This window comes from Carcharhinus amblyrhynchos, chromosome 28, assembly GCF_965287045.1.
Source record: "Carcharhinus amblyrhynchos chromosome 28, sCarAmb.v2.hapA, whole genome shotgun sequence".
NCBI lineage: Eukaryota > Metazoa > Chordata > Chondrichthyes > Carcharhiniformes > Carcharhinidae > Carcharhinus > Carcharhinus amblyrhynchos.
In genome coordinates this window covers 35,390,463-35,418,418 of record NC_137351.1, presented here as the reverse complement: position 1 = coordinate 35,418,418, position 27,956 = coordinate 35,390,463, and the positions used below count along the sequence as shown (strand labels likewise).

At 43.8% G+C, this 27,956-nt stretch overlaps 1 protein-coding gene across 1 annotated transcript in view; it reads left to right on the top strand.

Annotated features, from left to right (window-relative positions):
* Window positions 1-5,040: 5,040 nt before the first annotated feature.
* Window positions 5,041-27,956, top strand: part of chsy1 (chondroitin sulfate synthase 1) — a 39,643-nt gene continuing 16,727 nt past the window's right edge. Inside the window, exon 1 of the mRNA XM_080214096.1 lies at window positions 5,041-5,814. Within this exon, the coding sequence (XP_080070222.1) occupies window positions 5,080-5,814 (735 nt within the window). The 5' untranslated portion in view covers window positions 5,041-5,079. The remainder of the gene's footprint in view (window positions 5,815-27,956) is intronic.

Here is a 27,956-nt window from a genome sequence, read left to right as displayed (position 1 = left end):
TCCCATGAGATTTAACCTTATGCAACAACCTACCATGCGGTATCTTGTCAAAGGCCTTGCTAAAGTCCATGTAGACAACATCAACTGCACTGCCCTCATCGACCTTCTTGGTTACCCCTTCAAAAAAACTCAGTCAAATTAATGAGACATGATTTTCCACTCTCAAAGCCATGCTGACTGTCCTTAATCAGCCCTTGCATCTCTAAATGCCTGTAGATCCTGTCTCTCAGAATATTTTCTGACAACTTACCCACTACGGATGTTCGTCTCACCGGCCTGTAATTCCCAGGCTTTTCCCTGCAGCCCTTAAAGGCACAACATTTGTCACTCTCCAATTTTCAGGCACCTCACCTGTGGCTGTCGATACAATATCTCTACTAGGGACCTGTAATTTCCTCCCTAACCTCCCACAATGTCCTGGGATTTATTTACTTTGATGCACTTTAAGACTTCCAGTACCACCACCTCTGTAATATGTACACCGCTCAAGACATCACTATTTATTTCCCCATGTTCCATAACATCCATGCTTTTCTCAACAGGAAATACTGATGAGAAATATTCATTTAGGATCTCACCCATCTCTTGTAGATCTGCACATAGATGACCTTGTCGATCCTTAAGACGATCTCTCCCTAGTTACTCTTTTGGTCTTTATGTATTTGTAGAAGCTCTTTGGATTCTCCTTTGCCTTATCTGCCAAAACAATCTTGTGTCACCTTTTTGCCCTCCTGATTTCTCTCTTTACTCCTACACCCTCTATTTCCTTCAAGGGATCCACATGTCTATGTGTGTCATGTACCACGTCCTTGACCAGGGCCTCAATATCCCAAGTCATCCAGAGTTCCCCACTTCTACCAGCCTTGTCCTTCACCCTAACAGGAATGTGTTTACCCTGTACCCTAGTTAACACACTTTTGAAAGCCTGCCACTTACCAGACATCCCTTTGCCTTCTCACAGACTCCCCCAATTAACTTTTGAAAGTTCCTGCCTGTTACCATCAAAATTGGCCTTGCCCCAATTTAAAATTTTAATTTTTGGGCCAGACCTATCATTCTCCATAGCTATCTTAAAACTAGCAGAATTATAGTCACTGTCCCAAAGTGATCCCTCACTAACACTTCTGTCACTTGCCCTTCCTTATTTCCCAAGAGGAGGTCAGGTTTTGCTCCCTCTCTAGTCGGACCATCCACATACTGAATGAGAAATTTGTCCTGAATACACTCAGCAAATTTCTCTCCATCCAAGTCCCGGATGCTATGCCTGTCCCAGTCAATGTTGGGAAGGTTAAAATTCCCGACTATTACCACCCTGTTTTTCTTGGAGCTATCTGTAATCTCCTCACATATTTGCTCCTCAATTTCTTGCTGATTATTTGGGGGCCTGTAGTACAATCCTAACAAATTTTTGTTTCTCAGTTTTACCCATATAGAGTCAATGGCTGAACTCTTGGATAAATCCCCCATCACCACTGTCGTGATGTTTCCCTAATCAAAAGTGCAATCTCCCTTTCTCTCTCTCATCCTGTTCTATGTTGCCTATAGCGTCTGTAACCCGGAACATTCAGTCCGTCTCTCCCTCAGCCATGTCTCAGTAATAGCTATAATATCCCAGTCCCATGTACCCATCCATGCCCTGAGTTCATCTGCCTTTCCCATCAGGCCTCTTGCATTGAAATGCATGCAGTTTACTCTGGACTTCCCTTGCTGTCTGTCTTGCTTTAGTCTGATCTGTCTGGTACTGGGATTACTGACTCTGCCTTTACTACTTAATGTCCTCTCTCCATCAGGAAATTTTCACAGTTGGTGCACAATGATTGCAATCAATGGTCACATCGATTCAAAAAAACTTGGCTTGGTGACTGATCAATATCTTAACACCATTCTCTGGTTCCCTAACGCTATGTCCTTAATCAACAAAAAGCTGTCAGTTTGAGTCTACAAATTCAACCCCAGCACCCAAGGTCTTTTGGAGGGAGGATTCCAGGTAGTCCTTTGAGTGAAAATGTTTTTCCTGATTTAATGGCATAGCTTAAATGTAACATTGTGTCCCCACTATAGATTCCCCACCATGAGAAATTATTTCTCTATGTCTACACAATCAAATCCCTTTATCATTGTAAAGCCCTCCACCAGATCATCTCTCAATCTCCTCAACCCTTTGGTAAGGCACTGATGAGGGAACACCAAGTTTAAACTGTCAGGAAATGAATGAGGAGAGAAGTTAGAATAGTCTTTACGTGCAGTTTGAAGTTTGGAATTCTTCATAGGGAGTGGCTGAGACTGAAATCACATCTTTTAAGGAAAAATTGGATAAACATTTGAATAAGAGCTGTGAGGAAAGACAGAGAGAGAAGAGGTCACTGTGATCAGGTTTACATTGCACAAGCAGAGAGACAATGAGTTGAATGGTTCCATGGCTTGTCTGATTAGTGAGGACAAAACTGAACTTGGTTCAAGCAGTTTTGCTAGTATTGGCTCCTTTAAATGTATGATTGAGGGCCCCTTGGAGTTTATACTGCTGTTTGAGGCCTGCCACACTATTTAAAGGGGAGGCAGAACTAATTGAAAGATTGCTATTTTTATACATTCGGCAGTAAATACATGGCAAAACTCTATTCTGCACTGCCACGCAGAACGGCTGTGAACCACACCAACCCCCACAGCTGACTTAGCCCTGGGGGGAGGGGGGTATATTTGGAATGAATATGCTGTTCATGAAATTATAGATTTCAGCTTCATGCTTTTAAAAACAAAATCAAAATTATACCGAAAAAAGTTACACGTGACTATTTGTAACCTTAGTTTGGATGTAATCAACATAATTAAAAGGGGAAACGTGTAGGGATGACACATTTAAAAAGAATCAGTGTTCTTTAACAGGAATCATATGGAATGGAGTTTGACTTAGAACTCTGGCTCCATGATTATCTTAATAAAAAGCTGATGCAATGTTAGAATTAGATGCATCAAGTTCAGACTCTGGCAAAATCTTCCCAGGGACTTGTATCGTAATAACATAAGAATAGTTTCAGGAGACTTGAATAGCATGAAGAACATGATGAAGTAAGGGACTTGCACCATTAACAGCCCCATTTTGCTGGGGTTTCTGACCCATTCTCCTGTAAACAGTTTGAGTAATTATTCTTGCATTGCAGCCAGTTTTCATATCTCTAGCACACAGATTTAAAAATAATGGTTGTGGTGACCTGGCAATAGGCTGATCGAATCATTCTTGAATCAGGCCTTGGCTTTTCAACATAACTCAAAATAATTTAAAGTTTGTAAAGAATTAGTTCCTTTCAGAATAAAAATAACAATTTTTGAGCCAAAGGCGCAACAGAGAGTGAAGTTTCAGCAAAATATTTGAAATTTAAATAAGGACATTCCAGATAAAATAGAAACATCCATGAAACAAGAGGGTCACTCAAACATTAGTTAACATTTATCAAACTTTCAAAGTTCAAATGAAAGAGTTCAGAGGACTGTTCCTTTTAGTTATTCGTGGCAAGTAGCGGTTGGGGTGTGGAACGCACTGCCTGCTGTGATACTGGAGTTGGACACTTTAGGAACTTTCGAGCAGTTATTGGATAGGCACGTGGGCAACCAACAAAGCGTATCAGTTTAATCAAAAGGAACTGATAATCTTCGGTTTCCTGTGTGAGAATGAGATTGGAGGAGTTAAATTGTCAGTTTAGATTGAACAAACTCACTACGATGATTTCAAAAAACAACTGACTTTGGATTGTAAATTTTACCAAGCTTCTCTGTTCGATGGTGTGCACCATCGGTGAGCCTCCTTTAACAAGGGAGAAGGATAGGGTAAAACTACAGGTAGTATAATAGTTAATGGGAACCAGAGCAGCAGGTTAGTTAATGTGAGGAGAAGGTGGAGGTTAGTAGGATGGATAGACTAACGACTATCAGAGATTAATAAGGGAGGTCAGTCAAAATGTGTGAAAAGCATCGTGCACTAGAAAATCCTGCATTTCAACCTAATCCTCCAGTGTCACTTTGAAGTTACTATGGTGACCTGCAGAATCATCAAAATGGTATATTTGAGTCAATGGTGCAATGTTGGGTTCAGGAAGCGAGCCCCCTATGCAGCCTCCTGTTACGATAACAATGAGCCTTGTCCCCGGATCAATCACTCTTACAGATGAGCGTGTGGAGGTTTAAAATCCTTGGGGAGGTGGATAAGGTGTGTAGGTTTTAAACTCCCGCCCTCCCCAGACATTAGTCTTGGTTCAGTCGTACACCCACCTTTGTGCCTGAATGTTGCTGATTCAAGTGCAGCAATGCAGTACTGAGGGGGAGCTGCACTGTAGCAGGTGCTGTCTTTCCAATGAGATATTAACTGAGACCCTGTCTACAACCTCAGCTACACCGTGAAGAAGAGCAGGGGAGTTATCTTGGTACAAAAACAGAAAATATTGGAAAATCTCAGCAGATCTAGCATTTTCTGTTTTTGTTTCAGATTCCTGCATCCAGAGTAATTTGCTTTTATCTTACCCTATTGAAGAATTATTTCTCAGTCACCATCAGAAGTTGCAGGAGATGCTGAGAAAGGTGCTACGTCAACGCAATTCAATCTGTCTGGTTAGAGCCTGGGTGGCACAGTGACACAGTGGTTAGTACTGCTGCCTCACAGTGCCAGGGTTCAATTCCTGGCTTGGGTCACTGTTTGGAGTTTGCACATTCTCCCCATGTCTGTGTGGGTTTAGTGAGGGGGAATAGCTAGGATAAACGTACGGTGTTACGGGGATAGGGCCTGGGTAGGATTGTGGTCTGTATTGACTCCATGGAGATGGATACAGACTCCTGCACTGTAGGATTCTATGAGCGGCTGTCAAGTGGTTGTCCCTTTAAGAGACTGTTCCTTTGGGGGTGACGGTTCCTTTAAGAGGCGGGGCCACGGGGCAGCAGCCAATGAGAGGAGGGTATGGGCCGGCCGTGGTTATTTAAGCGGCGGCGGCGGGTGGCTCTGGCGGGCGGGCAGCGCGGCGGCGGCGGGAGCGGAGACAATGGCGGGCTGGCTGCGGCGGCGGAGCGGCGTTCCTCCCGCTGCCTGAGGCGGCAATGGCGGGCCGCTGCCGGCGCTCCTGGCTCGGCCTCCTGCTGGGCCTGGCGCTGGGCTTCGCTCTGGCCTCCCGGCTGCTGCCACCCGGGGCCGGCCGCCGGCGGCGGGGAGGAGGCTGCGGGCAGCCGGGGGCCGGGCAGGGACAGGCCGAGGCTGAGGCCTCGCACTCGCGCTTCCTCTACGTGGGGGTGATGAGCGCTCAGAAGTACCTGAGGAGCCGGGCGCTGGCCGCACAGCGGACCTGGGCCCGCCACATCCCCGGCCGGGTGGAGTTCTTCTCCAGCGAGGGCTCGGACCTGAGCCTGCCGCTGCCGCTGGTCGCCCTGCCCGGGGTGGATGACTCGTACCCGCCGCAGAAGAAATCCTTCCTGATGCTGAAGTATATGGCGGAGCGCCACCTCCAGCACTTCGAGTGGTTCGTGCGCGCCGACGACGACACCTACATCCGCGGCGAGAGACTCGAGCGCTTCCTCCGAGGCCTCAACAGCAGCCAGCCGCTGTACCTGGGCCAGACCGGCCTGGGCACCCCCGCCGAGCTCGGCAAGCTGGCACTCGAGCCCGGGGACAACTTCTGTATGGGCGGCCCGGGCGTCATCCTGAGCCGGGAGCTGCTGCGCCGGGTGCTGCCTCACATCGGGCAGTGCCTGCGGGAGATGTACACCACCCATGAGGACCTGGAGGTGGGCCGCTGTGTCCGCAGGTTCACCGGGGTCCAGTGTGTATGGTCATATGAGGTAAGGGGAGGTGAGTGGGGGGAATAGACTCAAATATATGGAGAATTTCGTGGGGGGGCTAAAGGGGAGGTGAGTGGGGGGGGGGTGCTATGGGGGAGGTGAGTGGGGGGGGCTAAGGGGGAGGTGAGTTGGGGGGGCTATGGGGGAGGTAGGAGGGGGGCGGGGGGGAATGGATACAAATATATTGAGAATTACAGGGGGGGTGGGGGGGAGAGGGGTGTAAGGGGAGATGGATGGGGGGAATGGACGCAAATATATTGAGAATTGCAGGGGAGAGGGGGGGAGGTTTATTTCTAAAAGTCCAAGTGAGTTTGGCTGATTGGCCATGCTAAATTTCCCTTTCGTGTCCTGAAATACGTAGGTTACAAGGATAGGAGATAAAATCTGTGGGATTAGGGGGTAAAATCTGTAGGCCTATGGGATAAGGTCTGGGGGGGAATTGTTGTCGGTGGCCTCCTACGCTATAGGGATTCTAAGTTGAGAATACAAGTGGGTAGAAGTTGTGCTTCAGTTACACAGTGCCTTGGTGATAGCATACCTGGAGTGCTGTGAGCATCGTGAGGGACATATTGGTCTTGGTGCAACATGCATTTACTAAAAGTGTTCCAAGAGTTAAATTACAAAGATTGTGCATGAATGTATTTCGTGGGGCTAATCCCAACATGTTGGGGGGACTATGTGAAACTATTTCTTTGTGGGTTAATTTCAACATAGAAAAACTACAGCACAAGCACAAACTACAGCTATGGACCGATTTATCTATCTTGATGCTATTTCAAAACTTCCAACACATCCTCTTTCTTAATGTCCACGTACTCGATCTTTTTGGTCCGCCGCAAGCCTGCAGTACAACTGCCCAGATCTTTTTCCACCGTGAATACTGAGGAAACTTTTCCCCTTTGCGTTTTATAATCCCTGTTCCTTCACATTTCATTCTTTTACTCTTCACATATTTGTAGAATGCCTTCGGGTTCTCCTTAATCTTACCTGCCAAGGTCTTCTCACGACCCCTTCTGGCTCTCCTAATTCCCTTCTTAAGTTCCTTCCTACAAGCCGTATACTCCTCTAGATCCCTAACATCTCCTAGCTCTCTGAACCTTTTGTACGCTTTACTTTTCTTTTTGACTAGGTTAATTACAACGTTCATGCACCACGGTTCCCATAACCTACCAAAACCTCTGTCTCATCGGAACGTTGTCGTGCAGAACTCTAGACAAATATTCCTTGAAAATCTGCCACCTTACTTCGGTACTTCTTCCCGAGAGTACCTCTTTCCAGTTTACATGTCTAATTTCCTTCCTGATGGCTTCATATTTCCCCTTACACCAGATAGACACTTGCCTAACTTGCCTGATCCTGTCTCTCTCTAATGCTAGTGTAAAGGAGATAGAGTTATGATCACTATCCCCAAGATGTTCCCCCACTGAGAGATCCGACACCTGTCCAGGTTCATTAACCAGTACCAGATCGAGTACAGCTTCTCTTGTAGGCTTATCCATGTACTGTGTCAGGAAACCCTCCTGAACATGTCAGAATAATTTGATTTCTGTTAATTAAATGGCGGATAAATGGAGTTGGTGTCATCTAACAGCTACGATCACATTGGCGTTAAACAGCTGATTTCCTTTCTCACGTAATCAGTCACATCCACTGACTGGCCCCACAGCAGCCACACTGGTGGATGTGTACAATTTAACCCCAAGTCTGCAGTCCCTGGGGTTACGGATTCCCCATTTACAATGCATGCTGGTGTATTTGAGGCTTTGTCACTTTTTGGCTGAGTTACACAGTGTTGCATTTGGATGTATAAAATTTCGATTGACTTGTGTTGCTCAGCTTTAGTTTTTTTTTCTTCTTTGTTCTTTTGTTCCCATGAACCTGCTGAGGGTTTAGGATGATCACGCTGGTCTAACAAGCTGGTTGTTTCCCTGCTGTTTGCAGTGTCTGAAGCTTGGAAATATCACATTCGTTCCGTTGGATGTCTTAATAAAAGGCTAAAATTTGTTTGTGGTAAACCTGGCAGATTGAGGAGAGGATTTCTCTTCAGCAAATTGCAGATTTACTCTCTGGTCTACTCTCTGGTGTTGCAGTAGCTTTTCAGTATAAATGTCTGGGGAAGTTGGCTTAGACTTGCCTGTGACTGAAAACCTGGTTGCTGTTCATCATTGCCATACTAAACTTCACTTCAGCGTGCTGTTTGAATTGACTGTTAGTTTTTATTGAAGTGCTTAGTCTGAAACATGAGAATCCTCTTTGAATTGCGGCAAGCCACTGCACAGTACAAGTATTCAATGGTCAGTAAATTAAGTATAGCTGAACTAGTTGCAGTCATCTGATTGTCTGATTAAAATGCATAGCAGTGTCGGGATGCAAAATCGGCCATTGGTGTACAGATGAACTGAGCCTCCTAAACCAGCACAGTCTGCACACCGGTCATTCTCGTTTCTGCTCACCCTTCCTTGTTGTCTTTGCTCCTTCTTTATACTTACTCCTTCCCACCATCTTTGGTTTGTAGTCACCTTCTTGAGTGGGGGGGGGCTGGTGATCTGGCTACAGTGGGTGACAATGACTTGGCAGTTATGCAGTGTGAGGGATATTGGATGGGGTGTGAGGTAGGTTCAGGCTAGAGGCTGCAATGAAATGTTGGGCTAGGGGTTGTTGTCAGCTGATTTTTTTTTGGAGTTGAGTGTTCAGCCTTGAGGTTGGATCCTGAACTGCTGTATCTGTTTATGGTTCCGACTCTTTTGGAGGTATACAAATGCTTGATTATTTACTATGTTGATATAGTCTGTGGAGCCCGGTGATTCTGTCAGGTCTAGCTGGGGGGGTGGGATCATATACTGACATGTGGAGTGTGGATATGTAACTGTCATTTGATTTGATTTCTTATTGTCACATGTATTGGTATACAATATTATTTTTTGCACACTATACAGACAGAACATACTGTTCATAGAGTACATAGGGAAGAAGGAAATGGGAGGGTGCGGAACGTAGTGTTAGTCTTAGCTAAGATGCAGAGGAAGATCAACTTAATATAGGTCCATTCCAAAGTCTGATGGCAGTAGAGAAGAAGCTGTTTTTGAGTTGGTTGGTATGTGACTCCAGACTTTTGTATTTTTTTTTCCTGGCGCAAGAAGTTGGAAGAGAGAATGTCCAGGGTGCGTGGGGTTCTTGATTATGCTGGCTGCTTTTCCGAGGCAGCGGGAAGTGTAGACAGAGTTAATTGATGAGAGGCTGGTTTGTGTGACGGTCTGGGCTACATTTACAGTCCTCTGCCAGGAACAGAAATGATAGACAGTGGAGTGTATATTTCAAAAGATGTCAGTGTGAGCAAATCAAACTACAGCCAGGGTCTGTAGCTAGGAGCAGAGAGAAAGAACAACGAATAGACATGCAAGTAAAACCTTCCTTTTAAATTTGTGACCAGTCATTCCATCAGGAGCTTGGACTTTTACAAATTTGAAAGGTTTTATCCTCAGGCTGGGGACATGTGCAAGTCCTGCACTGACGCATAACGCCACTTTTACCAACAGTGAAAAGATCAGTTATTGGCGATAAATCTTCACGTGTACTGGGGTTTAGACAGCTGCCTGAAAGTTGAGTTGTTTTTCAGTCAGGTAAACTGTGCAAGTTAACAGATAATTGGTGCCGAAATGCCTGTTTGCAATACTGCATCTCATCCAGGGTCCTTTATCTTGCTCACTTTATGTAGTGGGTGTGGCCGTGACAGTCATTTAGGACAGAAGAGGAGCAGGCAGACTTCAACTCTCTGAGCAGTGATGTGATAGCTGGGATTCTGATCTGACCTCCTCCAGCATACATGTGTATGTGGGCTGTAGTCCACAGTAATTTCTATTTATTCTAAGTTCTAATTGTCTTGAACTTGTTGCTGAATTAATGTAATTACTCTTTGATTTTTGGCACCCAGTTTCTAAAGATATTTATTTGAGTGCGGGTTAGATGCAGCACAAAGAACAGCCAGAGTTTATCTAACCATTGTGTGTATTAGCTGTAGAATGGTTGATGTTTAGCATTTACCACACATTATTTAGGAAGATTTGGTGTTCAGGATTAGGTATCACAAAATTTGCTAAGCGCTTCCAGTAGACTGGACATTCCAGTTCATGTGCTGCTGTGTTCTTGTCCTCTATGAACCATTTTTAAAAATTCTCCCCCCGCTCCACCCCCTCTGCTTGTTGTGCAGTTGAGGACACAGCCACTCAAAAATATTGAAGCAGAAAGCTGTAGAACGTTCATTTCAGACTCTAATTTAAACCCCCATTCCATTGTGTTTGCGCTGGCCAGTAAACCATGTAGGTTACTGACCCAGTCCAGAACTCTGTAATCTGGTTATTAACAAATATGTAATTTTTTCTTTTCAGCAATAAATTTTCAGCTTCACATTATATACATAAGTCAGCCTCCCTTGTGGTTCCTTTTGTGCAGGTAAACATTCAGAGGCAAATTTAGCACTTGCCCCAGTTGATTATTCTTCCTATATGTTTGACTCCTGATCTCAATTTCCATTTTGGGTGAAGTGAATTTAAATCAAACTCAGGATCGATAGAATGTTTCCAAGCTGTTGTAAGTATAGGGAAGCTTAAACGATTTTAAATAGCACTGGGAGTGATTCTCTGTTTCTCCTGTGCATCAGTCGTTTGAGATGTGAAACCGAATATTTCACATCCTCTTTTTGAGGACAATCTGTCCAACGAGCAAAGCCAAAGGCTACTGCAAAGCATCTGGACTGCTGATGGAAACCCATTACGTGAAGGCTTTTCTTTAATTCGTTTTCAGAAACCATCATATGATACTTCTAGTAGCTGAAGAGGAAAACTGAGCGTCAAATCAAAGTGATCAATTGTAGCTGGAAGTACAGCATCTCAGTCGATACCTGTTTCAGGGGCTGTGCTGAAAGCCCTCACCCAAATGACCATAAAGTTGTGCCAGTCCTTTATTAAATTGAACTGAGGCATCCTGGCAACATGTGCCTCAAGGGCGCACGCAGAACTAATGCTCTGATCCAACGGGGGGACTTTTGGGTGGGACCATTAGGAATGTCACCAATCCACAACATTAATTTTGTTTCTCTCCACAGATACTGCCTGACCTGCTGAATATTTCCAGCTTTTTCTTTTCTATTTCAGATTTCCCAGCATTTTGCATTAGTTGTGAAATGCATTTGAAGCCTTGATTTGAACATTAGAAACAAGAACCTGATGTGATATGTTCTGACTGATGGGCTGTTTTCGCATGGGATTGTGGGTAATGTATTGGCATAGATCAAAAACTGGTTGACTGACAGTGGGAATAAATGAGTCTTTTTGTGAGTGACAGTCAGTGGAATATCACTGGGATCAGTGTTTAGTCCCCAGATCTTCACAATATATAAAGAATCTGGCTGAGGAACCAAATGTAACATTTCCAAGTTTGCAGATAAGACAAAACTGGGCGGCATCGAGAGTTGTGGGGAAGGTGCAAGGAGGCTTCAAGGTGATTTAGATTGAGTGAGTGGGAAAACAATGGCAGATGCCATAAAATGTGAAGTTATACACTTTGGTGTGAAAGCTGAGAAGGAAGAATATTATTTGTATGGTGATAATGTAAGACATGTGCTTGTACGAAGGGATCTGGGTGTCCCTGTACACCAGTCAGTGGAAGTGAAGAGGCAGGTGCAGCCTGTCGGCATTCATGCACAAGGATTTGCATTCACAAGTAGAGATGTCTTACTGCAGTAACTCAGGAGGTTCTGATTTCCTTTCCTACAAAAGGATATACTTGCCACAGAAGGAGAGCAGTGGGGTTGGCGGACTGTCCGTGAGAAGAGATTTGTTTGACTGGGCCTATATTCACTGGAGTTTGGAAAGATGAAAGAAATCTGATTGAAATGTATACATTTCAAACAACTGGGCAAACTAGATGCACGGAGAATGTTTGGGAATCTAGAATCAGGGGATGCATTCCCAGGGTATGGGGTACCATTTGGGAGTGAGATGAGGAAACATTCCTTCGCTCAAGGTAGTGAACATGTGAAATTTTCTACTTTGGAGAACTGGTAGGCCAAGTTACTGAATATAATGAGAATATGGCATCAAGATCGAGGGTCAGCCATGATCATATTGAATGGTGGCAGTTCAGGTTTGAAGGATTGAATGACCTGCTCCTTGTTTCTATGTTTGTGATTGTTTCTCAGCTATGCTACTTTTGACTTGTATGTTTTTCAACGCCTGCTCTTTGGATTGACTCAAATACTTTGTTCTGTTTTGTGCTGTAACAGGAATTATATTTTGATCTTTAAAATAAATGAGTATATCTGTGTGAGCAGTCTGTGGCATGTAATTCATGTATCCCCATTTTAGAAATTAAAATTCAGCCTGCTAGTTATTAAATTTATACTAAACCAGTTAGAATTTATCCAGCAATTTGTGCTTGACTGGACGATAGACAATTAATTCCACATCAAGCAAATTGACTCCATAAAATCTTATAGCGCAGAAGCGGCCCTTCAGCCCATCGAGTCTGCATCTACACTTGAAAAACACCTGACTGACACCTAATCCCATTTGCCAGCACTTGGCCCATGCCGCTGAATGTTATGGTGTAAGAATATAAGAAATAGGAGCAGGAGTAGGCCATCTAGCCCATCGAGCCTGCCCCGCCATTCAATAAGATCATGGCTGATCTGTCGTGCCTCAGTTCCACATTCCCGCCCTCTCCCCATAACCCTTAATCCCCTCGCTTATCAAAAACCCATCAACCTGCATCTTAAATATATTTAGCGAGGTAGCCTCCACCACTTCAACGGGCAGAGAATTCCAGAGATTCACCACCCTTTGAGTGAAGAAGTTCCTCCTCAACTCCGTTCTAACCACCCCCCCCCATCTTGAGGCTGTGCCCCCTAGTCCTACTGTCCTTTCTGAGCAGGAACAGCCTCTCCACCTCTATCCTATCCATCCCATTCGTCATCTTATATGTCTCAATGAGATCTCCCCTCATTCTTCTAAACTCTAACGAGTACAAGCCTAGTTTATTCAGCCTCTCCTCATAGTTCAACCCCCTCAACTCCGGAATCAGCCTAGTAAACCTCCTCTGCACTCCCTCCAAGGCCAAAATGTGCCAAATTTCATCTAGAAATTAAAGAATGTGAGGCAGCTCACCTCATACCGCCCTCCAGGCCGTGCATTCCAGATCACCACCACCCTCTGGGTAAAAAAGTTTTTCCTCACGTTTCCACCCCCCCCCACCAAAAAAAACCACCTGCTCCTTACTTTCAACCTACGTCCCTTCATAACTGACCTTTCAACTAAGGGGAACAGCTTATCCACTCTGCTGATGCCCCTCATAATCTTGTACACCTCGATCAGGTTGCCCACACTCTTTGCTCCAATGAAAACAACTCAAACCTACTTAAATGTTCCATCCCAACAACATCCTGGTGAATCTCCTCTGCACTCCCTCCAGTGCAATCACATCCTTCCTACAATGTGGCAATCAGAACTGCACACAGTGTGCTAGCTGTGGCCTTACTAAAGTCCCATTAAACTGCAACATGACTTCCTTGCTTTTTAATCTATGCCTCGATTGATAAAGGCACGTGTCCCACATGCCTTTTCACCACTCCACTAACATGCGCTTCTATCTTCAGAGATCTGTGGACAAACTCATCAAGGTCCCTTTCTTCCACAGAATTTCCCAGTGTGCTACCATTCATGGAATACTTGTCAAATTACTCATACCATTGCTCCAAATTACTGTTACTGATTGGGTAATATAAAGACCATTTGGCAATTTACATATTAATTGATTTTGAAAATCAATCCTTTGTCTTGTGCTTTTCCATTCCTAACTGAAATTTGTAACTTCAGAAAATTACAAATTTCTCATCTTCTAAATTTCAAAGCATGATTAATCCTGTGTATGTGAGTTCCTTCATTAATGAGCTTGTGAAATTAGCCTGCTGTTTGTTTTGGAACCCAGTGAAAACATTCTGCACGGTCTGAGTATGCAGTGCAGTTCCTCGATGTGGATAGGAGTGAAAGACACTCTGTCTTGAGGCAGTTCAACTTGTACTGCATGTTTATATTTTAACTTTATTCCAGTGCTTAAATTTGACTTATTTAAATTTACAAACATGAGTAATGAACTTATTTCTCAGTGAAAAACTACACTTTTTAAATTTGCTTTCACTGTATTTGAGTCTTTATTTAAGCAAATAAACGTTATTGTGGGGAACGAAATAACTTCATTCTAATTGTGATAGTAACAGTGATGAATACAAAGCGCACAAGCTGGAAGATTAAATAATCTGACCAGAGTGTTTCAAAATGATTAAAGGATTCTATAGAGCAAATTAGGGAGCTACCTTCTCTGGGGGAAATCCAGAAAGAAGAGAGATGATCTTTAAAATTAACACTGGTAGAGAAATCAGGAAGCACTTTTCACACAAAGGGTACTGGAAATTTCCCATGAGAAGCTGCATGCTGGAATTCGGATGAGACTCTGAAGACCGAGCGATAATAAAGTGGGGTAAATGGAATTAAGGTACAGATCAGCCATTAAGTGGCTTGCTGGCCTCTTGTTGTTCCTGTGATCCCCTGAAAGGTACTGTGACCCGTGTTGACAGATTTTTCTATTCTTTCACGGGATGTGGGTGTCCTGCAGAAAGTAATATTTAAAGGAAGGTTGCTGACTTGAGCACTGATCGTTGGATCAGTGTTCGAATTAGCAGTTCAGCTTAAATCAAGGTAGCGAAAAGCTATTTACTCAGCATTATTGGACAGAATGGGGCCAAAGCTATTTGTTTACCATGTGAGCTTGATTTGAAAGTTATTCTATAGGATATAATGATTGCCCTTATCAGCTCGTTGCGCACTATGTATTGTACAAACACATAGGCCTAAGATTGCCACTTTCAGTCCTGAAAAGTGTTCAGTCTACCTCATTATCCTGAAAGGGTAAGGTGTCTCAAAAATTGGAGCAACAGGTGAAGCTAGCTGTTTTGAGCTGTTGCTATGCGGCAGTAATACAGTGATATTCTCTCCCAACAGGATGCTGCCATCAAGCCAAAAAGACATTTGCGCTTCTCTCAAATGGTATATGAATTTACGTTGATGTGGTGCCACTGACTAGCAGCATATCAAACCACACATCCCTTCAGCTGTTTGGGTATAGTCAGTATTTTGCCCGTTGCAATCAGTCCATGTTTGCAAATCTCAGACATCGTGTCCAGCGTTAGATGTGATCTGCAATTGGACAGCACTTGCTGAACAATCCTGATTGTGCGAAGAATTACACTGGCTACTACTTTAAGAATATTAGTTAGGCTTGCAATACATGTGCATACTAAAAGCTGGCCAGCCCCTGTCCTTTGCAAACAGAAGGAGCATGTCCACGCATTGTGCATTTTCAATTAAACAAAAAGCTTGGAGGACAGTCATTTCCTGCTTCATTCCCCATGACAATGCCTTGATCAATTCATCAATCTGTGTGGTTTGAATTTGAACAAAAACTTGGCAGTTAACAATCCCCTGGTGCATTCTTCATGGCAGTGCCTCTGTCAGTTACTGTGAAAACTCCCTAAGCGCAAATAAAATAGTAAAAACAAGTTGTAGCATTAATCATATGTTTCCTGTCTACAGAACTTGTGTGTTATGGATATTGTTTAGTTGACACTGGGGAAGACCATAAGACATAGGAGCAGAATTAGGCCACTCAGCCCATCAAGTCTGCTCAGCCATTCAATCATGGCTGGTATTTTTTCTCATCCTTGTTCTCCTGCCTTTTCCCCATAAACCCTGATCCTCTTATTGATCAAGAACCTATCTCTCTCTGTCTTAAAGACACTCAATGACGTGGCCTCCACAGTCTTCTGCGGCAGAGTTCCACAGATTCACCACTCTTCGGCTGAAGAAATTTCCCCTTTAGCCTGAGATTGTGCCCTCTGGTTCTAGGGGAGGAAATGTGATGCGTTTGTGTGTTCTGGAAAACTCCTATCACACTTGGTTGTTCTAAGATTTGTTTTCTTAAGCCCCATTCTTTAAATAACGTGGAAGCAAATCAGCTTAGCAGCATTTGGCAAGTTTAGTCTGAGTTGTGGAGATGTGTTGATTAGGTTTATTTAGAGTAAAGAGCAAGATAATTATAGCACAGGAACAGGCCCTTCGGCCCTCCAAGTCTGCACCAACCATTCTGCTGTGACTTAATTAAAACCCCCTATGCTTCTGGGGACCACATCCCTCTATTCCATCTCATTCATGTACTTGTCAAGATGCCCCTTAAAAATCACTACCATATCCGCTTCCACTACCTCCCCCGGCACGAGTTCCAGGCACCCACCGCTGTGTGTAAAACAAAAATCTGCCTCGTACATCTCTTTTAAAACTTGCCCCTTGCACCTTAAACCTATGACCCCTAGTAATTGACTCTTCTACCTTGGGAGAAAGCTTCTGACTATCCACTCTGTCCATGCCCCGCATAATCTTGTAGATTTCTATCATGTCTCCTCTCAACCTCTGTTGCTCCAGTGAGAACAAATCAAATTTCTCCAACCTCTCCTCATAGCTAATGCCCTCCATACCAGGCAACATCCTGGTAGATCTTTTCTGTACCCTCTCCAAAGTCATCTTTCTGGCAGTGTGGTGACCAGAATTGAACACTATATTCCAAGTGCGGCCTAACTAAGGTTCTGTAAAGTGGCAACATGACTTGCCAATTTTTAAACTCAGTACCCCAGCTAATGAAGGCAAGCATGCCGTATGCCTTCTTGACTACCTTCTCCATCTGCATTGCCACTTTCAGTGACCTGTGTACCTGTACACCCAGATGCCTTTGCCTATCAATACTTTTAAGGGTTCTGCCATTTACTGTATATTTCCTGTCTGTATTAGACCTTCCAAAATGCATTACTTCACGTTTGTCCGGATTAAACTCCATCTGCCATCTCTCCTCCCAAGTCTCCAACTGATCTATATCCTGCTGTATCCTCTGATGGTCCTCATCGCTGTCGACAAATCCATCAGTCTGTGTCATCAGCAAATGTACTAATCATTCTAGTTACATTTTCCTGCAAATCATTTATATATGTATGTGTATATATATATATATATATATATATTACAAACAGCAAAGGCCCCAGCACTGCTCCCTGAGGAACCCCTCTTGTCACAGCCCTTCATTCAGAAATGCACCCTTTCAGTCCTACCCTATCTTCTTCGACCGAGCCAGTTTTGTATCCAAAATCAAAGGCATGGTTTGGGTAGCTGGCCTCAGCGTCTTAAATCTAGTCCCTGAGAATAAGTCAATCTAGTGTTGAGAAAGTACATAAAATTTGATGCTTTAGTAAGCTTACATGAGAAAATAGTCCTTTGTATATCGTACAATCCTAGAGTACAGGAGGACAAGGCCATTTAGCCCATCAAGCCTGCACTGACCCAATCCCACCCAGACCCTATCCTCATAACCCCATGTATTTGTCCTAGCTAACCTCTGACACTGAGACAATTTAGCAAGACCAATCCTAACTTGCACATCTTTTGGAGTGTGGGAGGAAACTGGAACACCAGGAGGAAATCACGCAGACATGGAGAATGTGCAAACTCCACACAGGTAGTGACCTAAGCTGGAAATTGAACTCGGGTCTTTGGTGCTGTGAGGCTGCAGTGCTAACCAGTATGCCACCTGGCTCTGATGCAAGGATATCAATTTTACACTATTTGTTTTCAAAGCTTTAAGAACATAAGAAATAAGAGCAGGAGTAGGCCATCTAGCCCCTCGAGCCTGCCCCGCCATTCAATAAGATCATGGCTGATCTGTCGTGGCTCAGTTCCACATTCCTGCCCTCTCCCCATAACTCTTAATCCCCTTGCCTATCAAAAACCTATCAACCCGCGTCTTAAAAATATTTAGCGAGGCAGCCTCCACCACTCCAACAGGCAGAGAATTCCAGAGATTCACCACCCTTTGAGTGAAGAAGTTCCTCCTCAACTCCATTCTAAACCCCCCCCCCCCCGCCTTTATCTTGAGGCTGTGCCCTCTAGTTCTACTGTCCTTTCTGAGCGGGAAGAGCCTCTGCACCTCGATCCTATCCATCCCATTCATCATCTTATATGTCTCAATGAGATCTCCCCTCATTCTTCTAAACTCCAACGAGTACAAGCCTAGTTTATTCAGCCTCTCCTCATAGTTCAACCCCCTCAACTCCGGAATCAGCCTAGTAAACCTCCTCTGCACTCCCTCCAAGGCCAAAATATCCTTGCGTAAGTGCGGCGACCAAAACTGCGCACAGTACTCCAGCTGCGGCCTCACCAGTGCCCTATACAGCTGCAGCAAGACCTCCCTACTTTTATATTCAATCCCCCTCGCTATGAAGGCCAGCATCCCATTTGCCTTTCTGACCACCTGCTGCACCTGTAGGCTGGGCTTTTGCGACGCATGCACAAGGACCCCGAGGTCCCTCTGCACCGTCGCATGCTGCAGTTTTTCACCCCGTAAGTAATAGTCCTTCCTACCATTATTCCTACCAAAGTGGACAACCTCACACTTGCCAACATTAAATTCCATTTGCCAGTTCCTGGCCCATTCGCCCAGCCTATCTAGATCCTTCTGTAGACTCTAATAATACTTTAATAATCAGACTTTAATAATACTTTCTGTATGCAGATGTACCCTTCCTCATTAGGCAGGGATGAAGGGGATCTTTTGAAAAGTGGACCCTGGTACAGGCCCTTTTTTAAAAATGATGGGTTAGGTCTGACGTGGGAGACTTTATGAAAATAGAAGGAGCCAGATTGGAGGGACAGGTTTGAAGTGATGAGCCAGAAAGAACCATGGTACTGTTACATACTTAAGTTCTGTCTATAGTAGCAATGGGTACAGACTACTCATTTCTGATAAAACCTAGGTCATTTATTCATGCTTTTTATAATGACCAAAAAGGTCTAAGCAGTTACTTGCAGCCTCATGTCATAGAACAACTTCAAGTTGCTGTTAGCTTCACAGATCAGTGGAATTCTTCTATCCTTTCTACAATCATCGTTTATTGAGGCTTTAACTGATTTGTATCATTGTTGCCAACTCTTCATTAAATCTGGCACTTTGTAAAGCCTCTGGGACTCTCTAGTGGCTGGACCTTGCAGTGCAGTCTGTTCCTTCATGCTTCTCAATTCACTTATTTAGTGAGTCATGAAGAAAAATCCCCAAAGTGTTCGCATTCTCTGAAACGCTCCAAATGTACCTAGAAAAGTGAGCTGCACTAATTGAGGCATGGGGCGCTGGAGCCTCTGTGTTCTGTACTTGGCACAAACAGACCTTGTACACTTCAACCAAAAAAACAAGGTACTTTCTGTACGCATACTCCTGATACTGAACGTAGTAAACTGCTAATTCTGGCCTACTCCCACCTGAGTAGATTCTGTTTTCTTTGCTCAAGGGGAGTAATCAAGTAACTCAGTTTGAAACTTGCTTGAAAAGAGCCTTTTGTGGGAATGGGGGAGGCCAGGACAATCTCTGGGGTGTTGGGACACTAATATTTACAATGAAAACAGAAGTAGCTGTTGAGAAGTGCCTCAATTTTATCACACTGCTAGGTTTGTATTGCGTTCTCTGACTCTGGGGCTAATTGTTATAATTTTGGGTTTGCACTAAGTTTTTTAATCACCACTGTTACAATTTGGCACAACATGTTTGGTAATATTCTTCATTGTAAATTGCATCTCATTGCTACGATGCAGTTTATATTTGGTTTGATTTTTTTTTTCTAGCTGTGTAGAAATATCACTCACCACCCCTCGTTCCAAACAACATTCTGACACATGGTAATTTTTGGATGGTTAAGGCTATTATTTGTTTGAACTTTTTTAAACTGAGCATTCATTAAAATCGGACCTTTAATGGCGCTGGAGTACAGCTCTCAGAACTCCATGAGATATTTTCCTCTAGTATGATTTTAATCCCCAATATTTGTGTCCCAGCAGACACTAATATGTGTCCAATATCATACAATAAACGGACAGATTGAGTGCTCACTGTTATTCGAGGTCATTGCCAACAGCAGTCAGTTCCATGGTGATGCTCATTGGCTGGCTGGGTCCTATGACTGTTATGCCCATCCAATGGGGATGAAATCTTAATGCCTAGCCTCTCAACACGAGACGGTAAGTGGAAGTTTTGGGATTAATTTGACTTCAAGCTGGGAATGGGGATCCTTTGCACTCTGCTGTCGGTTAGTACGGAACAGTTTCCCAGTGAGAAGCACCATACACTGAGGTGCTAAACTAGGCAGTTAAACTCTGTGCTTAATGTCTGCCTCTCATCCAGCCTTTCTCGCTTTAGCTCACCACCATACAATCATCTAATCATAAAATATATTTGCCATATACACAGCATTGCTTTCGAATCACATTGACTTTAGCTGGTCTTATTTCCAACTACTCTCTCGTTCAGTATTACTGACCTTGAGAGAATGAACGCTGGTATATTCAGCATTACTCACAATGAGTCAGAGAATAGACTATTGTAAGGAATTGTAGAAGAATCACTCAGCTGGTTGTGGGATCTGAATATCTGGTTGCTGTTGGCCATGGAGTTTTGCTATACAGATCACTTTAAGATGAAACCTGTGTCCTGTCCCTTTGAAGTTCTGCTTAGTTGGGAAAGGGTCTAAATGGGCACACCTAAAGTCCTGTCAGGTTGACAGCTGCTTATGAAGCCCCAGTTTCTGCCCCAAGGAGTGAAAGGTATGGTTGCAGTCTCCTACCTCCACCAACTCTGAGGAAATATTACTGGAGAATGGGTAATAAGGATACATTTCCTGATTGTTACGAAATATATTTTTATTGAAACATCATTTTAGTGCAGTGGTCTTCAGATTCTAGCAGTGTGAAGGACTTTCTCAAAGAAATATTGTAATTCATCAGTCGCTACATTGGTAGAAGTTTGCTGATTGACTGTTTTCAAACGCCCTTGATTTACCACACCCTCTCCCTGTCCGTGTGACTTGCTGTTTCAGGAATATGTTCTGCTTATCCTTCACCTTTTTAACCGTGTTCGCCCTGATGATTTCGTACAATCCCCAAAATTCCCAACAAAAAAAAATTTAGTTAAGCCAATGGAAAGTAAGAAGCTGAACTTTGAACAATCAGCTGAAAAAGCAAGCAGTTGAAGTCATTGGAATACTTTTTGAACTTGGTTTGACCTGACACATTGAACTAGAACGTCACTTAGCAGCAGGATAGCCACTTGGTCACAATCCTGGAACTCATTCCCTAACAACACTGTGGATGTACCTATATGACGAGGACTGCAGTTGTTCAAGAAAGCAGCTCTAAACCACCACCTGATGGGCAGTAATTTGGGGTGGAGGGCAGTGGGCTTCTTTTCCAAACCTAAGGCAGTGTTGTGCGTGATTCTGATTCCTTTAATAGCAGCAGTCAGGATCATTGGGCGGCTTAGCTCCCTTTCCTCAGCCCCCATGTGAATTCCATTTCAGCCTGCTGTGCTTTCATTTCATGTTTAATCCTTTTAGATGACTCTCTGATCTGAGATTTGTTTTTTTGAGCTTTCTTCCTCTGTTGGCAATATAACTTATTTGGGAGGATGTCCATGGTTTGAACAGTACAAACAATTCAGTTTTGTGTATTTATTCTTCCAGGGTAGGATCATCCACTATTTTTCACCTGCTTCCTGTCAGTATATTTATAGAAATTCTTCGCATTTTTATCTTTGATTTCTATTTTGCTCTCATTTCTCGGTCATTTCTTTCTCTTGTCATGTCGCATCCCTTCCCTTTATTGTTGTAATGAACAGTCTCCCTCTTTCTAAAATGGCTGGTATTTATTGTGTCATGTTCTGTATAGGAATCCTAAACTCTTTCCTCCTGCTCTAATACAGCAGTCCAGCTTAATTTCACTAGCTCAGCCTGGTAGACACACTTGGTCTACCTCCATGAAAGTTAAATGTTTCTATTGAGCTTTGTCTCTTGCCACATTAACCAAAACTCTGATTAGACTTCCGTCTGAAGTACTATATTCAGTTGTGGGCAGCACACCCCAGGAAGGGTATATTGGCATTGGGAATAATGCAGTACAGAATAACCAGAATGTTACTAGACATAATTGAGGACAGATTGCATAGATTAGGTTTTTATCCTCTTGAGTATAGAAGATTAAAGGATGGTCTAATTGAAGTTTTTATGATGGTTATAGAAGGTGGATGGAAACTATTCCTCTTAAGCTGCAGGATATTCAGATCAAACAAGCCCAACCTTTAGATCTTTCAACTGCTTTGACAACCTCTGGAATTCCCCCAAACTTCTGTTGCTGTCCCTCTGCTCTTAGATGCTCCTTAAAACCTACCTCTTTAACCAAGTTTTTGGTAATCTGTTCTGATCTCTTGCTCTCACTCATAACTGCCTTGGGGTATGCTTTGATATGTTAAATCTTCTTCTATAAATGTAAGTTATTCTAGGAGTAGACCTTTTGGAGGTTTATGTCAGGAAGTACTTCACACAGTAGGCAATAGAAATCTGTAAGTTGCTCCCCGATTGTGGCTGGGACTTGATTGAAAAATTCATAATTGAGATTGACTGAGTTTGGAGAAAACATATTAAGGGCCATGGAGCCAAGGTGAGTAGAAGGCATTTGGTACAGATTACTGTGGTCTAATTAAAAGGCAGAATGGCTTGTATTCCAATGGTTTTTAGTCCCAAGTTGTAGCCTCCGACTGCTCTATTCAACCATCACCTGGATGTTCCTTTGCATCCGCTCTGTGCTGCTGTCAATATGAACAGGGCCCCAACAGCATGGTGAACTTCATAATCAAAACTTTGCAAGTCAGAGGAAGCTTTGATCAAACTGTTAGGCACTCTGGCTACTGAGACATTTAAGTGCTGAAGGTAGAATAGCGAAGAATCACGGGTCTGAGTTAAAGAGAAAGAACCAGTCTTTGTGTGAGAAATGATGTCCGTAGAATGATGTATGAAATGGCATGGGGAAGGAATGCAAGTTTAAGCTAAGTCAGATAGAACATTTGGTAACATCATCTCACCACATTGAAATGGATTTAACAGATTGGGGAGGTGCAAATCATGGGATCGTTAAGAAAGAGGTATTTGTAGGGTTATATTAAGGGCTGAATGTCCATCTTCATTCGTAAGCATCTTGGAATGTGATAATGAGCTTTGTATTCCTAACCAGCTTCCTTTTCACCCCAAGGTACTCTGTCTATTTCCTCCTCCTAGTTTCAGTGTCAGATGTCTACCGCTTCCTTTGTCTCATTCTAACTATTTCCAGCTTTCTGCGTCTGTCCCTCTACATTTACTTTCATGTGAAAAGACAACTCCCACATTTTTCTTGGTCTGTAGTAATGCATATTTCTACTTATACTACTGTTGAATTAGGTTGCTGTGATAATATAGCTTTCCTCTGCTGAAAGTTTATTCCTAAGACTGCCAACATTCAAATTTGGTATAACCACTTCTCCCATGACAGTGAGCGTATCTTGATTTTTTTTTTTGTGCACTTTTTCAACATACACTGCCCTGCCGTACCATCATCTTCAGGCTAATCTCCTGTGAGATGTTAAACTGTCCTCTTGCCTGAGAGATTAAACTAGCCTGCTTGCTTCTGCAGGTGCTAGCAATTGTATCTTGTCTGCAAATCTCTCACTCCATTACTCAAAGTTAGCATCTATCATCTAGGTAAGCTGTTTCCAGATGATAGTTATTTACATCTGACATTGTCTGGATGTCTGCTAATTCCATTTTTGGGAAAGGCCGCTTCTCATGATCCTCTTTGATCCATAATAGTATTAATTGCTTTAAGGTGAGACTTCCACCCTATTTTGGGGACCTGCCTGCCAATCAGATGATAATCCCAGCAGCAGAAGCAATGACCACTATTGGAATTAGAACCAGATCTGGTAAAGAGGACCTGAACTTGGAGATAAGTCCATAGCATCACCAGGGTCACACAGGTGGGCTCTGATGAGGGGAGTGGGAGGCTGAGTTTGAGAGGGTAAAGGGGGAAGCATGACCTTGAGGAGGGTATGCCTCTAATGGGCACATGTGATCAGTCCACCCACTTGCCTGACACCCCCTAAAGATGCTGGATCTGCTGTTTGATGTGCCTATCCCCACTTAATGGCCACTCAAAATTTTTGATGCTTCCTTTAAAATACCCAACAGTTTTGGGTCAGGTGGGAAGGCCACCCATTGTCTTTTTTTACAAAATCCAGCCCTTTATCTCTTGTCATCTGTCTAGGAAGCTCTGGTGTTATTTCCTCTTTGTGGAAATGGATTCTGATTGTATCCGAACTCTCTTTTAAAATGGTCCATTATTCTATTACAGTTTTATCTGCTAATCTTCGATTTGGATTTACTTGGACCAGGTCTATTCTTGCCTCACTGAAATTGTCCATCCTAAGTATTTTTATTGTTGATTATCCTTTGCCCATTTTCATTTATAATCTAACCTAATTTTTATCCTGTGATTACTGTTTACTACAAATGTCACCTGCTGCCACTTAACCAACATCCATGTCCCACAGATGAATAAAAAAAATCCACTTGACCATCTCATTCCCTAAATTCAGGTCTCCTTCATTGGGTGAGGTCAAGAAAATTGTCCAGAACACACTTCAGAAACACTCTTTCCTGCACCCTTTCAAACTTAATATGAAGCTGCTTAGTAATGTTGTGCATCTCTATATTTTTCCTTTTAGTTTTCCTATTTTCTAATCATGTTGGTACTGAAGTGAACCATATCAGTGATCCGCCCACTCACCCACCACCCTCTGAGTGCTCTGCTGCTGTTGAGTGACCTCCTTGATCTAGGGAGAGCGCATACCAAGTATCGGGTTCATGCCTGCAGCTGCAGAAATCCCATCAGTTCCTTTAATTATAGAAACTCCTATCAGTATTTCTTGGCCTCTTCTCTGCTGCTGCCTTGTCCACCTAAACCATGAATGGTGCCATAGACTTGGGTCTTCCCCCAGCACCAATCTCTATGGAATACACCCAGCTACGTAATGGAATCTCTATTGCATCTTGACTCTAACCAAATAGATCCTTGATGCTTTTAGGATGTCCTGTCGCTACCAACTGTAATTTTCTCCTCGAAATGTCAGCTCTTTTCTCACAGATGCTGCCAGACCTGTTGAGATTTTCCAGCATTTTCTCTTCTAGTTTCAGATTCCTGCATCTGCAGTAATTTGCTTTTATCCACTCCTTCCCCTCTTTTCCTACCTTTGCTGAGCATCTTGCATTAGGAATATTTGGTACCCAGTTCTGCCTTTATTTTTGAGACAATCCCCTTTCTCACCACAACATCATTGTTTTGTATGGTCATTTTGGCCCATAGCTCATCATTTGCCATGCTCTGTATGTTCCCGCAAGTCCTCCCAAAAGCACTAGCAAGCCATCCCTTGAGGACATTGGTCTTGGCTCTGTTATCCAACTTCTCCAGAAACTGAAAACTCTCGTGCCTGCTGCCGCTATCTATTTCTATACTTGGTGTGTGATTGGGAGTGATCCAGAAAGTCCTACCTTCTGAGGTCCTACTTTCTAGTTGCCTTCCTAGGTGCCTAAAGTCTGTCTGCAGGACCTTATTCCACTTTTCCCACCCATGTTGGTACTCAAATGAACTATATTGGCGGTTTCCCCTTTTCCTCTGAGTGCTCTGCAGCGTTCAGTCACTTCTTCATCCGTTATTGCTTTGCCTGTCTTTCTCCTGTCACCTTGTACATCTAGGCCACCAATGGTGACACAGACTTGGCTCTGGCTGCCCATCCCAGAATGCCAATCTTTCTGGTACCAGTGGGCACAGTGGTTGGCATTGCTGCCTATCAGTAGCGAGGTTTGGCTCCGGTCTTGGGTGACTGTGGAGTTTGGTCATTTTTTCTGTGTCTGCATGGGTTTCCACAAACAGTCCAAAGGGCATTACAGTGGCACGGTGGTTAGCACTGCTGCCTCACTGTGCCAGGCACCAGGGTTCAATTCGCAGCTGGGGCACTGTCTGTGTGAAGTTTGTACATTCTCCTCATGTTTGTGCGGACTTCCTCCCACAGTCCAAAGATATATGGGTTAGGTGCGTTGCTCCTTAGTGTCTCAGAATGTGTAGGTTAGAGGGATTAGTGTATTAAATACGCTGGATTACAGGGATAAGGCCTGGGTGGAATTGTTGTCAGTGTAGACTCGATGGCGGAATGGCTTCTTTCTGAAATGTAGGGATTCTGTGATTCCTGTGATGATTCTACGCGAAGGTTAGGTGGATTGGCTGTGCTAAATTACCTCTTAATGTCCTAAGATCGGTAGGTTAGGGGGATTAGTGAGGTAAATTTGTTGCTTAGGTGATAGGGCAGGGGTTGGGCCTGGATAAGATGCTCACTTTGTGCAGACTCGATGGGCCGAATGACCTCCTGCACAGAATGGACAAAATAATCAAGGATGAGATGAGTGTGAGATCCTTTGGACATCAGGGCAACATTTGACCAAGTGTGACATCAAGAAGCACTAGCAAAACTGAAGCCAGAGAATGAGGCAAAACTCTTGCATTGATTGGAGTCATACCTAGCACTCAGGTTGCCGTTGTTGGAGACCAGTCGTCTCAGCCTCCTGGCATCACTCCAGGAGTTCCCCAGTTGTGTCTGAAGCCCAACCATCTTCAACTGCTTCCACCAAGGACCTTTCCTCCATTATACAATCCTGAATGAGATTTGCAGTATTTGGCACTTTTAGCAGTTCCTTATACTGAAGCAACCTGTATCTGTACGTGGCAAGACTTGGACAACATTCAGGCATAGACTGATAAGTGGCAAGTAATATTCACATCATAAAGGTAGCAGACAGGGATCCAATCCTCTCCCTTTGAAATTTTAGCAGTGTCTCCATCACTGAGTCCTGTGGTAACCAATGACCAGAAATTTAACTGGGTCAGCCATATAAATACTGTGGCTACAAGTGTAGGCCAGAGGTTAGGATTTCTGCAGCACATCTGCTCCCAAAGTCTATCCGCAGGGCACAAATTGGGAGTTTGATATAATACAACTCCGCCTGCTTGGCTGAGTGTAGCTCCCACAAGACTTGCAGAAGACTTGGGGCGGCATGGTAACACAGTGGTTAGCACTGTTGCTTCACAGCTCCAGGGGCCTGGGTTCGATTCTCGGCTCGGGTCACTCTGTGTGGAGTTTGCACGTTCTCCTTGTGTCTGCGTGTGTTTCCTCCCACAGTCCAGAGATGTGCTGGTTAGGTTGATTGGCCACGCTAAGAAATTGCCCCTTAGTGTCCAGGGTAGCAGAGGTTAGAGGGATTATTGGGTACGATATATAAAGATATGGGGATAGGGCCTGGGTGAGATTGTGTTCGGTGCAGACTCGATGGACCTGTTTCTGCACTGTAGGGTTCTATGATCTTAACCATGCCAAGCAGCCTCTTTGGTCAGCAACTCACCCACCTTCAACATTTCACTCCCTCCAGCACTGGTGCCTTTGATATCACCTTTCAAACCCATGACCTCTACTTCCTAGTTGGGCAAGGGCAGCGTATGCATGGGAGCCCCTCCCATGCACCTCTCCCTCAATGTCAACAAAACGAAGGAGATTGTCATCAACTTCAGGAAGCGTAAAGGAGAGCATGCCCCTGTCTACATCAATGAAGCGAACTAGAAAGGGTCGAGAGCTTCAAGGTTTTAGGTGTCCAGATCACCAATAACCTGTGCTGGTCCCCCCATGATGACACTATATTTAAGAAAGCCCACTAATAGCCCTACTTTCTCTGAAGACTAAGGAAATTTGGTGTGTCAGCCATAACTATCCAACTTTTATGTACCATAGAAAGCATTCTTTCTGGTTGTATCAGTTTGGTATGTCTCCTACTCTGTCCAGGAGCAGGAGCCCATACCAAGGAACTACAAAAGATTGTGAATGTCGCCCAATCCATCATGCAAACCAGTCTCCCATCCATTGACTCTGTCTACACTTCCCACCGCCTCAGCAAAGCAGCCAGCATAATTAAGAACCCCACGCACCCTGGACATTCTTTCTTCCACCTTCTTCCGTCAGGAAAAAGATACAGAAGTCTGAGGACACGCACCAACTGACTCGAATAGCTTCTTCCCTGCTGCTGTCAGACTTTTGAATAAACTTGCTGT